The sequence below is a fragment of the Aptenodytes patagonicus genome, chromosome 3 (genome assembly GCF_965638725.1).
Source record: "Aptenodytes patagonicus chromosome 3, bAptPat1.pri.cur, whole genome shotgun sequence".
NCBI lineage: Eukaryota > Metazoa > Chordata > Aves > Sphenisciformes > Spheniscidae > Aptenodytes > Aptenodytes patagonicus.
This window is the reverse complement of record NC_134951.1, coordinates 1,529,410-1,543,673: the sequence shown is the minus strand read 5'-3', so window position 1 is coordinate 1,543,673 and position 14,264 is coordinate 1,529,410. Positions and strand designations below refer to the sequence as shown.

The 14,264-nt window shown below is 57.2% G+C and overlaps 1 protein-coding gene across 1 annotated transcript in view; it reads left to right on the top strand.

Annotated features, from left to right (window-relative positions):
• The window catches only part of SCARA5 (scavenger receptor class A member 5), a 39,693-nt gene that overhangs the window by 12,391 nt on the left and 13,038 nt on the right, over nucleotides 1–14,264 (top strand). Inside the window, 3 exon segments of the mRNA XM_076335376.1 lie at nucleotides 3,558–4,232; nucleotides 10,291–10,371; nucleotides 12,767–12,865. Coding sequence (XP_076191491.1) covers nucleotides 3,558–4,232; nucleotides 10,291–10,371; nucleotides 12,767–12,865 — 855 coding nt within the window.

Genomic DNA, 14,264 nt, shown 5'->3' with positions numbered 1-14,264 from the left:
GGACGAGGGGATCGAGTGCACCCTCAGTCAGTTTGCAGGCGACACCAAGTTGGGCGGGAGTGTTGATCTGCTCGAGGGCAGGAAGGCTCTGCAGAGGGACCTGGACAGGCTGGATCGATGGGCCGAGGCCAACTGTATGAGGTTCAACAAGGCCAAGTGCCGGGTCCTGCACTTCGGCCACAACAACCCCATGCAGCGCTACAGGCCTGGGGAAGAGTGGCTGGAAAGCTGCCTGTCGGAAAAGGACCTGGGGTGCTGGTCGACAGCCGGCTGAACATGAGCCGGCAGTGTGCCCAGGCGGCCAAGAAGGCCAATGGCATCCTGGCCTGTATCAGAAATAGTGTGGCCAGCAGGAGTAGGGAAGTGATCGTGCCCCTGTACTCGGCCCTGGTGAGGCCGCACCTCAAACACTGTGTTCAGTTTTGGGCCCCTCACTACAAGAAGGACGTTGAGGTGCTGGAGCGTGTCCAGAGAAGGGCAACGAGGCTGGTGAGGGGTCTGGAGAACAAGTCTGATGAGGAGCGGCTGAGGGAACTGGGCTTGTTCAGCCTGGAGAAGAGGAGGCTGAGGGGAGACCTCATCGCTCTCTACAACCACCTGAAAGGAGGTTGTAGTGAGGTGGGGGTCGGTCTCTTCTCCCAAGGAACAAGCGACAGGACGAGAGGAAACGGCCTCAAGTTGTGCCAGGGGGGGTTTAGATTGGACATGAGGAAAAATGTCTTTACTGAAAGAGTGGTGAAACATTGGACCAGGCTGCCCAGGGAAGTGGTTGAGTCCCCACCCCTGGAGGTATTTAAAAGACGTGTAGATGAGGCGCTGAGGGACATGGTTTAGTGGGCATGGTGGTGTTGGGTTGACGGTTGGACTCGATGATCTTAGAGGTCTTTTCCAACCTCAATGACTCTATGATTCTCTGATTCTATGCCTGCACACGTGTGCGAGCGTGTGTGTGCACGCACATGAGCTGGTGTGCATGCATTTCTGCGTGTGCTCCAGGTTCCCAGCAACTCTACGACTCGCCAGCTCCCAGCTCTTGATTTCATGCAAAGAACAGAAACCAAGGAGGGCGTTATGGGCCCACAACGCCCACGTTCTGCTCCTCTGGCTCAGCCCTGCGCCTGCAGCCCTGGCCCGCAGCTTTTGCCTGCTGAGCGGGGCGATGTCCGTGCCTCTGCCTTGCGGCAGGATTAGTCCATCCTACCAACCCGGCAAGTGGAAAATGGGAGGCAGAAGATTTGGGAGGCAGGAGAGCTGCTGGCACGCACGCACGTGCACGCACAGAGCAGTCCAAGGCTGGAGGTGTTGCTGCTTGGAAGCTTCCCGGCGTGGTTTTGGCTGCGGGATGCTCCGGAGCAGCCTTGGCTGCCCTCGGGTTGGTGGCTGCGGTGCCAGGGCTGGGCAGAGGAGAGCCGCTGGGATCCCAGCTGGTTATTGGAAGTGATTTATGGGAATTTGGGGAACTCCGCAGGCTTTGCAACTAACCGCAGGTGCAAAGGAGGGGAGCTCGCCCGTGCTTCCCAGCCCTCGGCCACCGCAGGACCTGGGGTTGGGGTTATTTCTCCTTGTGCTGGTCACACAGGGCTGCTTTTCCCCTTGGTTTCGTTGCAAGGAAGCCGTGGTTGTCTCTGCACCCATCACAGGCACCCTGGGTCAAGAAACGCTCGGCGGAGCAGCTTTGGTCACCCACGCAGAAGGCAGCAGCACCCAGCCCTTCGCCAGCCCCGTGGCGATTTTTGCCAAGGTCTTTCCTTGCCAGTCGTCCCCTCTCGGGGTGGCTTTGGGCACGTTGCTTGGTTGCTTTCCCCGTTGCGAACCCCCACGGGCAAAGGCTCCCCCGAGACGGTGCCCGCTGGGCGCCTGGCACAGCAGGGACAGGCGATAACCCGTGACATTGAGACGTCCCCCCCTGCAGTGATGCAGGTGACAAGCAGGGACACGCAAGAGGGGACCAAACAATGTCACCGTGCCCCAGGAGGAGAGCTCCGAGCTGGCACGCTGCAGCCCAGCCTGGGAAGCTGGGGCAGTCCAGCAGCGGGACTAATTAACAGAGGAAAGATGCCTTCGGTGCCTGGAAGATGCTCAGCTCCTCCGTTACGGCACCCGCTGGCCCTCCCAGAGCCCCGTCCCTGGGCACGGCTGGTCCCCCTGGTCCCCTCCCGGGCACCCAGCGCCTCTGCTGCGGGTGGCCCTGAGCCCGGGGCGGGGGGCTGGAGCCCTTCGCATGTGCACGTCTGCTTTCGCCCTCTCCTTACTCCTGCGATTTTAATTCAAACCAAACGGCTTCGCTCCGTTTCTCCTCCGTGGAAATGAGGGGGTGAGCTGCCAGGCCGGTCCCGCGCCAGCCCCCAGCATCGCGCCAGCCGAAGCCCCACCACAGCTTCAAGAACAATGGGGATTATTTATTTAGGAAAAAAAAAAAAAAAATCCCATTATTCGTGTGGGTTTGGCCTTGAGTCCCCCACCCCAGGCTGCGTTGGAGACCCAGCGTCGATGCAAGGCGGAGGGAGAAGATGTTATCCCCTGCCTGGATCAGCGTTTTTGGGGTGCACCAAGGCATGCAACAGGGTGCCGGGGTCCAGGATCAGGCTTTACCGGGTGCCGCTGGGCTTGCTGGGCAGGGGGCTGCTGAAGCAGTGGTAGGAGCCGCTGAGAGCAAGAGGTTCCCCCCCCCCCCCCCAGATTTCCAGGTTCCCTCTCCGAACCCCATCTCGGTGCTCTGGGAGCTGGCGCGAGGCCAGGAGGAGTTTGGGGTGGGTGCCTGGATGGCCGGGAACTCTCTCCCACCAGGATTGCAGAGGTGGGGGGTGAAGGATGCTCCTGAGCCAGGGTGGGTTTCCTCCCTCGCTCGGGAAGAGCCCTGGCAGCCCCGGGATGAGGGATGTGGATGCTCCTGAGCCGGGGTGGGTTTCCTCCCTCCTTCCCTCCCTCGGGAAGAGCCCTGGCAGCCCCGGGATGCGGGATGCGGTACTTAGAGGCTGACAGCAAACCGCACCCAGCGCCGTGGAGACCTGCCGAGCCAGCCTGATGGTCTTCATTATAGAGCAAGGGGCTGAGCTCAGGCCCGGGATCAGCAGCCAGAAGGGAAACCTGATTGTTAAAATTAAAATTAAAACCTCAGCGGGGGAATTTAGCAGTTTTTAAGGTCTGTTTTCAGGAAAGGGAAGCGGATGCTTTTAGCCGCCAGTCCTCTGACCAAAGGCAAACACAAGCCGGGCAAAGCCACAAGGTAGAGCTTTGTAGCACCGTGACCCATCTGGCAAAGCCCAGAGCCACCCCGAAGCCCAGAGCTGCTGGGAGCTTTTGCTGTCCTTCCCGAGCGAGGTGTCTCCTTCTCCAGACCTTCAACCTCCTTCTCCAACCATGGAGAAAACCGTGGGGCCAGAGAGGGGCTTTTGGGATGAACCTTTTGGGGTTTGAGGTAGGGCTTCCACCTCTGAGCACCAAGGAACAGGGGGATGTCCAAGCGCTCCTTGGGAGGAGGCGGGGTTGCATCTCTCAGGAGGGTCCCCGCTTCCATGGGGTGGCTTCTGATGCCCTCTCCTCTCCATCCCTTGCAGTCTCCAGACCACAGACTTCCCCCGAGGACCTGAAGGCGCTGATGGGGAACGTCAACCGCCTCAACGAGAGCTTTAGGGACATGCAGGTGAAGCTGCTGCACCTACCCCTGAAGGGCGACATGCTGGACCACATCTGGAGGCTCCAGGACCTCCTGCAGAACCACTCGGACTCCTTGTTCCTCATGACGGGGTCACTGCAGAAGCTGGAAGGGCTTCTCTGGAGCCTGCAGACCCAGGCCAGCCAAACTGACAAGGCGGTGTCCAACCTCTGGGACAGCTTGACCCAGCAGAGCGACGCAGCTCAGCAGGAGATGTACAAGCTCTCCGTGGAAGGCAACAGCAGCCGGCTGCTGCTGCAGCACCACGACCACCTCCTGAGCCACCTGGGCAGCAGGGTGGAGAGCCTGAGCGACCAGGTGATGGCCGTGAACGGGGCCATGGACACCATGAACAGGACCTTCTCCTACGACGTGAACATCCACCATACCCGCATCCAGGACCTGCAGGTGCTGATCAGCAACGCCACCGAAGATGCCCGGCAGATGCGCCTCATCCACATAGCCATGGAGGAGCAGCTGAAGCACGAGCTGGCCATCCTCAACAACGTGACGGAGGACCTGCGGCTGAAGGACTGGGAGCACTCCGTTGCGCTGAAGAACATCTCCATGATACGGGGTAAGCCGAGCACCTCTTATAAGCAGCTCCCTCGCCGGTGCATGAAGCTGTCGTGAGGAGGGGGGTGTCCTCGGTGCTTTGGGTGGTGGTGGAAATGGTCCCTGTGGCATGGGGATGTCCTGTGGGGATGTCTCAGGTACTCTTTGGTGTATCAAATCCACCAGGCACCACTGCTGAGGTGTCTGCGGTGTTCAGGTGTCTCCATCACCTTGGACTCTTGGACTCTCCAAATGCTCCTCCGTCCATGTTAGGAAGAAAGCTCCCAAGGTTCCCTCAAAGATGCCAGGAAAAAACTCTGCCAGGTCTCTCCTGACCATGAAAGTGAACCAGACCGGGCGCGACAGAGACGGTGGGTTTTTTGCCCTGCTTCGTACTGCAGTGATCAAGCAGCAGGCTGCCCACCAGTTCCCTCAGTCATCATCAATCACATAATTTGCTTTACTGTACATCCCCTTTACTCCATTTCCCCCCTCCCATCTTCTCCTCCTTTACCACCCTCAGCCCCTCCCAAGTCATAGAATCACAGAATGGTTTGGGTGGGAAGGGACCTCTAAAGTCCAACCCCCCTGCCGTGGGCAGGGACATCTGCAACTAGAGCAGGTTGCTCAGAGCCCCGTCCAGCCTGACCTGGAATGTTTCCAGGGACGGGGCATCCACCACCTCTCTGGGCAACCTGGGCCAGTGTCTCAACACCCTCAGCATGGTGAAATAAACAACCCATCCCTGCTAACTCTTGACCATTGATTCTAGTTTTGCTGATGCCCTTTTTTCGGTATTTAATATGGTTGCCTCGGTAATCTGCCCCCCCCCGCCCCCGCAGTCTGCTAAGCATCTACTCCCTTTTTCTTAATTATCTGCAAGGTCCAGCCATTTGTCACACCGTTATCTCGTGAGCGTAGCTGTATGGCCAGGGTTAACCAGCTACTTGGACATTTCTTCCTCTCTGATGTCAGGAATTTCCAGCTGTTTCATACCTTACTGTCTTGCTGCCGTGGGATCACCCACTTCTCTGCATCCCACAGCACTAGATCTCCTAGGACAGCCCAGCTCCAAGGGGACCAGCTCAGGTGGAGATGCCTGCACTGGAGAAACCCACGTCTGCTGTGGTGGACCCCGGTCCGGCTGCCTGATGTGACTGGGGAGCGGCAAGAGGAGGGTCCCTCTGTGCTGCACCAAGGGAGAGGTGGCTTTTGCTTCAAAGATCTTAGAGGCTAAAATAGGAGAGGGAGCGAAGGGAGCTGCACTCCTTGGGAGCAGCTTGGCTTCGTGGGATGATGGGGAAGGGAAAGGGTCAGGCTCTTTGGGAACTGGGGCAGCCAAACAGGGCTGTGATGGGAGCCAGCAAAGTCATGAGCATCTTCGTGATTTATGGCACAAGAGCAAGGGGGAACCCAATGAAATGGTGGGCAGCAAGCCCAGGAGAGGCTCAGCCCTTTCCCACATGCCACCTTTTCACCCAGCTGGAGCCCCTTGCTGCAGGACTTTGTGGAGGCAGAAACCCAAGCGGGTCCAAAAGGAGCTGGACAAATTCATGCAGGACACATCCATGGCTGTTAAACGCCATGACCTGATCACAGTCCCAGCGAATGGCCATGGGAGAGGGAAAAGCCATGAAGAAACACAGAAAAGCCCAGTGCAAGCTCTTGGGGCAGAGCAAGAGGTTGGGGGACAGTTGCTGTCCCACTTCTAGGCTGTTGGTTTGCACCTGCAGAGATGCAATGAGCTGTTGCTCATTTCTGGTCCTTCCAGCTGAAATACCAGATGGGGAAGCACTTGCTCCCTCTGGCCGTCTGCTGAGCCGAGAGGGGACAGATGTAGTTCGAACCGCAGCAGCTACATCTCCCCATCCAGGCCAACCATCACCCTCGGGTACCAGCAGCTCATAGGGGTCATTTCCCCGGTCCTTGGGGGACGTTGGCTCCCGATGCCTGGTTCGGGGCTGCTGGGACTATGTTGCACCCGCTGCTTTGAGGTTTTCGTAGCTGCCTACCCACCCCCGTGGCCTCTCTTGCCCCCACTGCCATGGGGAGGACATCACCGTCTCTTGGATGAAGCCACTGAGGAAGGGGACTGTCGTGGAGCCCGACACCCATGCGCCATGTTACTCCAATTAACATGAGCAGAAAGCAAAACAAATCCCCTCCCAACGGGCCAGCACCTGATTTATCAGCCGCTGCTCTGACACATTCCTGGCAGCCCCCACCTCCCTCCCTCCCCATCCCTCCTCCCTCCCCGCTTTCTGTCGGCAGCGATGGGTCGTGGATAATTTAGGAGCCTTGTGCTCAGCTGGCTTTACCCCGGCTCCAAATGTCCTTGGATGAATCCACCATGCTTCTGGCTGGATTTGCAGCAGCAGAGCCAGTCCTGGGCGATGCAGGGCTGCCTGCTCGGGGGTGCATTTTCCTTCCCCCGAGACCTTAGCTACCCCGGGCTCTGGCTTTTTGAGGCTGTCTGCTGGTGATGGCAGCCTGGGGAGGTCCCCAGGCTCGTCTCCAGCAGCCGACGATGCCAAGCAGCTTGTGTGTCTCGAGGGCTTGGCCTCGCAGCGCAGAGGGGCTCTGGGTCTTAAATAATGGTGTCACCAGGAGGGAGGATGCCCGGGATCATCCACCGCCTGCCCGGAGCCGCTTGCACAACTCGCTGGGTGGGATGTGCTGGCTCGCAGCGGGTCTGGCGGGGTGATTGCAACGGTCCCATCTGGCCGTCAGATCTGTGCATATCATGAAAGTCCTCGTCCCGATGGTTTTGGAGGGTTTTTCTTCTCCGCTGATGCAGTGAGCAGCCCAGCCCTGTGCAGGCAGGAGGGTGAAGCAGGGGTGCATCTGGGCTGGGGTTTTCTTTCCCGAGTGCAAACCTCAAACACTGTGGGGTGGGGACCAGCTTGGCACGGTGTCTGCAGTGCTGCTCAGCCTCTCCCAACCACCCCTCCCAGTGCTCATGCATCCTCCACCCCAGCTGCTCCCTGTGTCCCAGCCCACCAGCTGTCCCTGGGAATGGGACCATCTCTGCTCATGGAGCTGCCTGGATGTAGCCAAGAGGTGTTCTGGTGGCTGATGGACCACAGGGCTCACTACTGTGGGAATAGCTCTGAAGGATGAATGCCAAAACCTAGGAGCCAGCAAACAGGATCAGCCTGACAATCTGCCCATCCCCAAGCCCTGTTTCTAACCCCAGGCATTAGGGAAAGGGACAACATGTCTCTTTCCCGGCTGTGTTCTCCCAGCCTCCAGCTCTTACGGAGCAGATGAGACTGTCTGTCGCCCATGGTCATCCTCCATGAAACTTAGTTCCCTTCTTAGCCTGTCCATGCCCTTGACCTCCCCGATGTCCCTTGGGACAGTTTTCTGAGATGATAGATGGGATGGGATGGGATGGGATGGGATGGGATGAGATGAGATGAGATGAGATGAGATGAGATGAGATGAGATGAGATGAGATGAGATGAGATGAGATGGTGGCAGAGGACTGGGGGGGCTGCACTGTAGCAGCTGATTTTAAGGAGGACGGGCAGCTCCAACCCCCATCCCACCGAGAGATGCCCCGAGCGGGCAGATCCCATGGCCCTTCCAGGGTTAACAGAACTGAGGTGGGGCCCTAGTGTGGGTTATTTCCCAGTGTGCTGATAAAACCAGAGCAGATGGAAGTTGTCGGAGCTGCCCCTGCACAGGGGACCTCGGCCGAGCCATGCTGGAGCCGGCATGGGGGAAGAAAGACATTTTGTGTCAGCAGTAGTTTTGCTCCAGTGCCATTGGTGTGGGACCCCTTCCCTTCGGAGAGGATGCTTGGGGCAAAGTCAGGGTGACGAAATGGGAGACCTTTCCTCGGTGGCTCCCGCCACAGATGTCTCCAGGGCTGCTTTTAGTTTTGCTCGCGGTGGGAAAGCATCTGTTTTGTTTAGGCAAGTGGTTTTCAGCAGCCCAACCTTTGCTGTGCTGGGGTGCCGCAGGGGAGGGAAGAACTTGACCTGAACCCAGGAGCATGGCTGCGTCATGCGGAGTTTTCACTGCTCATCCTGGGACACGTGGGGCCTTCAGGCAGGAGATGGTGCTGGTAGAAAAACCCCTTTGCCTTGACACTCCCACTGCTACCCATCAAAATCACCATCACCTCCATAAAGCCATGGATCTCCAGCAGGCTCTGCTTTCTGTAATGCCCTGTAGGCTGAAATTAATGGTATCGACTTATTTTAATACATTCTCCATTAGTTCTTTATTTCAGAAGGGGCTGGGTGATATGGGGCAGCCTAAACATACCCACATTATTCCACTTTAACAAACTGGCACGATTTGACCTCCCTCTTGCTCTTTTGGGGCACTGAAAATCAATGGCTGTACTTAACACCCTCTATTTATGCAATCGGGTGCTTCCTATTGCTTATTTATTTGCCCATCTATTCAGTTTTTCAAACTCCAGCAGGCAAGTAGGCAGATTTAAGAACATGTAGTTTTACGATGCGGGTGGTGAGACACTGTCACAGGTTGCCCAGAGAGGTGGTGGATGCCCCATCCCTGGAAACATTCCAGGTCAGGCTGGACGGGGCTCTGAGCAACCTGCTCTAGTTGCAGATGTCCCTGCCCGCGGCAGGGGGGTTGGACTAGATGATCTTTAGAGGTCCCTTCCAACCCAAACTATTCTGTGATTCGATGATTTAATGTCTGAACACCCTTCTTTAGTGCTATGGGGATGAAAACTATTTCACCAGCCACCCCAGCACCTTCGTACAGCGCCCACCTCGCCTGGCTCCTGCCCCATGTCCCTCTGTGGAGCAGCTCTTGAACGTCGCTGGACCTTCTCCATCATGGAGAATCCTGCCTCTCCTACCCAGGGCCAGGCAGTGTCCCTGCTGCGCGTGGTTCCTCTTGTTCCCACCCAAAAATGCCTCCTCATTGTACTCAGCTCTCCCGGGGGGTCCGTTGTTCTTTGCATCCTTTTGTTTTGCCAACCGGGAACAGGAGACATGCACCCAGGGTCTGGGGTCCGTCCCCACGTCCTCTCGGCGCCCGGAGATGTGCATCACCTAGGGAAGAGGAAACCCAGGGCAAGCTAACGCAATAGTTCCCCGCAGTCCTCTCCTAGCCCCTGGCCATCTCCAGCTCGGGACGTTTCCTGAGCTTGCTGCAGTTCACCTGCTCAGGAACCTGCTGATTTCTGCGTAATATTTGCAGATTCTAATTACTCGTTCATTAAGACCGCTAAACATCCCCCCTCTTCCTCTCCTCATCCTTTCGCGTTACCACGTCGCCTGTAGCCCTGGCTGGTTGTTTGCTTTCTGCACAACTGTGAGATTACGGCTTTTGGGGTTTCTAGGAAAAGAGTGTTTAACAGTTTCCAATTATCACCCTGGCTTGGTAGGACAAAGACCAAATGACCCCTCGGGGCCTCTCTCTGCCCTATTTTCTATCATCCCATGAGTCTTTTTTTTTTTTCCCCTCTGTTCAAATTCTTTCTTTCCATTGATTTAGCTCATAATTGTTTTCAGCTTTGCGGACTTGGCCTTTTGCAGGCTGAGGAATATAACTCTATTACTGGGTTGGACTTTCTGCTCGATCACGAGAGTTTGCACCAAAAAGCAATCACTGATGGCCAGTTCCTGATGAGATCAGTGATGCAAATCCTCTCCTAAAGGTTCACCTCAATATTTCCAAAATGCATTTCTTTTTTTTTTTTTTTTTCTTTTCTTTTTTTCTTAATGTTATTTCGTTGGAGATGTCACAACTTTTGGTCAAAAGGAAACTCCAGGAGACTGGAATTTCCCATGGAGTCACGCTCAAGGTGGAACCACAGGAGCTGCAAGGTGAAATTTGCTGGCACGTGAGACAGGTTGATGGAGTCACGTTTGGCCTTCAAAATCCATAGATCGTGGAAGAAGGCTGCTGGCAAGCTCCCTCGCTGCCACTTTGCTCCTGTCTGCGGGGGTCTGTGTTTATGAGAGGTCCCTGGACACCTGATGAATGCTAACGGCTGGGGAAGGGTGGGTGGGTGCATGCACTGGTGCATCTGCTGCACAGCTGCGAAGCTGGGGCGCGATGGCTGCACTCCGATACCTGTTGTGTTTCAGGGCCACCAGGACCCAAAGGAGACCAAGGCAACGAAGGGATGGAGGGTGAACCCGGTCTTCCCGGCCTGCCTGGGCTGCGAGGTAAGGAACACCACATCCAGGGTGCCCATAACCCTGCAAGCCTTCACCCAAAGTCCATAGAGTCAACGGGACACCTCCTGGTGACTTCCCAACCTGTCCCCTGGGACCTCACCGGCTACGCACAAGTCTTGAAGAGCAACAGGATTAACCTGCTGCCCCCTCTCCTGCCAGACTGCCGGTCTTTAGGGGCAAAAAGTCTCCCTCGTCTCCCAGCTGGCCCCAGGACGGCGAGAGCTGCAAGGGTCCATCACCTGCAGGTTGATGCCCCCAGGCTCCTTTGACACAGCCACCCAGCCCAGGTTTGTGCAGGAGCTGGCCACTACCCCGTGCTCACTAAAACCAAGCCCTTGCAAAGCGCCGGGGCTGGCCTCGCTGCCAGCACATGGAGACCCGGGGCAGGGTCCCTCCGGCCTGGCAGAGGGGACTTGGCCACCGGCTGCAGCTCTGAGGCTTTTCATAGGACACTTTTTTCAATGTCAAGAATGCCAATTTTTTTCCCCTTAATTCCAACCATTGTTTTTGAGAGAAATTCAATTTAAAAAACAACAGAAGACACCCCCTGCCCTGAGAAACAGGACTCGGCTTGAGCCTGTTTCTAATTTTAAGCCAAACCTAGAAATACTGGCTTTGCATCCAAGAGCCGGGGATGGCACAGAGGTGATGGAGGATTCCCTTTGGTGGGGACTTTCTGTCCCCAGGAGGATCTTTCCTATTGAGGCGACAGGATCCGTCCTGCCTGGGGCATGGACCTCCTTCTCCATCCAGGGTGTCCAGCCCTGGCTTCACCTTGACTGCTGAAGACATGACCCCCATAGGACTACCAGTGTCAGAGCAGGAGGGTTCAGCACATCTGAGCATCTGAGCTGCTGGTCCTGGGCTGGGCTTAAAACCTCATATTTTGGTACCCCCTTTCCCCTGGCTCCCTGGCGGGCGGCAGGACCAGCCAAGTTAGGCAGAGCCAGCTTGGAAACCCGATCGCTCTCCGAAAGCCCTCCTCAGCGCTGGCTGCCTGTGCTTGTTTCACCGACGGCTATATTTCTTTGCGTTGACAGATTCATGGCTGTTTTTCTTGGGTGTAACAAGCATCAGAAATATATCGTCTGGCTTCTTTCCTTTTTTTTTTTTTTTTTTGTTTAAACAGAAAAACAAAACAATCTCTGGAGGGTTCACCTTCGGGAAGAGTTGCTGAAAGGGCCGCTATTTTAGGTCTTTCTCCATCTCGCTTTCTCTGGTGCTTTTCTGGGTGTGGTCACAGCACCAGCCCTTTGGGTATGAGAAGGTCAGGTTCAGGTGTAGCCGGGCGTTGTAAAGCATCCCTTGATAAATCCCCTTTTGCGCAGCGAATCTACCATCCTGCCTCTGCCCCAGCTCCTCTACCCAAATCCATAGCCAGGTCCCGACACGCTGCAGCACACCCCCGGGGAGGGAGGCGAGGCGTTGGCCGGACGCGGCAGGGAAAGAGTTAAGCCCCAGACCATGTCCGCTGGAGCTGGTGCCCAAATTCCTCCTGGCAACTTTTTTTTCCTCTTAAACCAGAGGAAAATATTGACTAAGTTTGGAAAAGCCCAGCCCAGGAGGGGCGGAAGGCACAGTGCCAGGGGAATTCAGGGCTCCCTCAGCACAGGCAGGGGAGACAGGCAGCATCGCGCCAGGCAGGGGGCCAAGCTCGGGTGCCGGAGGAGCTCCATCTGAAGGACTTCTCCCCCAGGAGCTTCGGATCCAGCTCGGGCTCAGGCTCGGGCTGAGTCTCTGCTGGGTCAGTCTGGTGGGACCACTCCGCAGGTCCCACCAGAGCCCATCACCATCACAGGGGTCTCTCCCTCCACCTCCCCTTGCTGGCCCACATGGACGGAGGTCATCTCTGGGGCTTGGATGTGTCCCCGATGAAGGGAGCCCAAGCTCCCAAACTGCAGCCCCCGTTTCCCACCTCCTGGAGGTCAGGGGTGCTCAGATAAGGGGGTTTCATCCAAACCCTTATCCAATAAATAGCAAACCCGCCTGGTCAGCGTGCGTGGATGCAGGGGACCTGCAGCTAATGTCTCCTTGGGGGTCTCTGCTCCACCCTGGCTCCTCGCTCTTCCTCCTTAGTCTCCAGCTTTGGAGCCCAGTTACCTTGATCTGAGCCCTAAGATGCTCAGAGCTGCATTAGCACCAGCCTGTCTCTGGGTTAAATCCATCCCGTACCCGGGGGCAGGTGCAGAAAGAGAGGATGGGCTGGACTCTCAGGTGTCTCCTGATGGTCCCCGACTCCTGGCAAAGAACCAGAGACCGACTGGCACGTCTGCTGGCAAGCAGGACACGTGTGCGTGCGTGCGCGTGTGTGCGCGCATGCACATCTGGTTTTTGTAGGTCTCCGCTGCAACAGGGTCATTTTGCCTCTTTGTCCTCGCTCCAGGGCTACCCGGGGAGAGAGGGCCACCAGGACCACGTGGCTTGAAAGGGGACCAAGGAGATCTTGGCCCTCCGGGCCCAGTGGGGATGCGGGGATTCAAAGGTAAGGACCAGCCTCTGCGCATGCTCCCGGCTGGGTCGTGGGGTCTGGCTGGGCTCGTTGGGCAGCAAACTGTCTCTAGAGACCACTGGCACGAGGGGCAGAGGCACTGGTCATGGGTGTGAGAGGTCCTTGGGGCTTGGGACCCACCTGGAGCTCCTGGGGGGAGAGGAAACCTTGCTGAGCTGTGAGCCTGCACGTGAACGACCTCTGCGCCGATGAACAACCTCTGCACCGAGACCTTCCCACCAAGGCACAGCGGTGGAGAGAGTCCAGGGATTGGAGGGAGAAGGGCAAAACAGTTGGGTTGGTGATGCTCCTGCCCTGCCGTGGGGCTCAGCGCAGGCAGGCGGGCAGCGCTGCCTGCACCAGGCACTCGCCAGAGCCCCGTGAGGACCTGCCGGGCTACCCTCCGACGCTTGGCTCTGGCCAAGGGCTTTAGGAACAGCCTTGTGTTTGTTTGCTGGTGACCTTTTCCGGCTCGCTGTGGTTTTGCAGCGCCTCACCACGCCCCGGCTAAGAGCAGGGAGAAGCTGTGGGTGTAGGAAGTGGCCACACACCTATTTAGCAGGACAGATCTGTCCCAGGAGAACTTCTAAAAGAAGTTCCATGCTGCAACCTAAACCAGGATGGATAATCCCAAAACATGCTCTTTCTGCCTCAAAATGCCTTGTGGTCAGGGGGAGGCAGGAAGAGCCCAGCCCAAGGAAGGGACACCACCCCGGGCAGAGCTGCCCTGCCTGCAGCCTGCCCTGGTCACCGGTGGCCAAAGTGGTGTATTCCCCTCCTCTCATGCTTGTGGGTGATGTTGACCTGGGACGTGGCCGCACTGACCACCAGGACCTGGGACCGTGGCCACAGACCGGTGTCCGGGTCTGGAAAATGCCCGGAGCCCTGCAGGCAGCGCTCCAGGCAGGAGGTGTTGCTGTCCCTTCTTCTGGAGGTCCCGTGTGTTGTCTTGCAAGTTCTCGCTTTCATGCAGCGAGCTCCTTGGGCGAATTACACGTGTGAAAGCTGAAGGAAAACTTCCTCTTTAAACATCCTCTCTCTGCTCTATCTGCAGACTTGGCATCGAGCTGGCCCAGAGCTGGTGTCCAGTTTTCTGTATGTCCTCCAAAGAGCTGGTCATTGCCAGGGGCGGGCGTTGGGGTGAGACCCCCATGCCGTGTCTGGTGGCCCATCCTTCACATGCGGCAGCCACAGCGGTGGCCATCTCCTGTATCTTGCATGCCACCAGAGAGCCCCTTGTAGTCTAGGGGCAGGAGCACATCTTCCATCCCTTCTCCGCTTCATGGTGTCTTTAGGAGAAGGACCTTTCCTAGGGACACGCCATCCGCCTCCCAGTGCCAGTGCCTCCCGGTGCGGCCCCAGGAAGCTTTAGATCCAGGTAGAAAAGAGATGC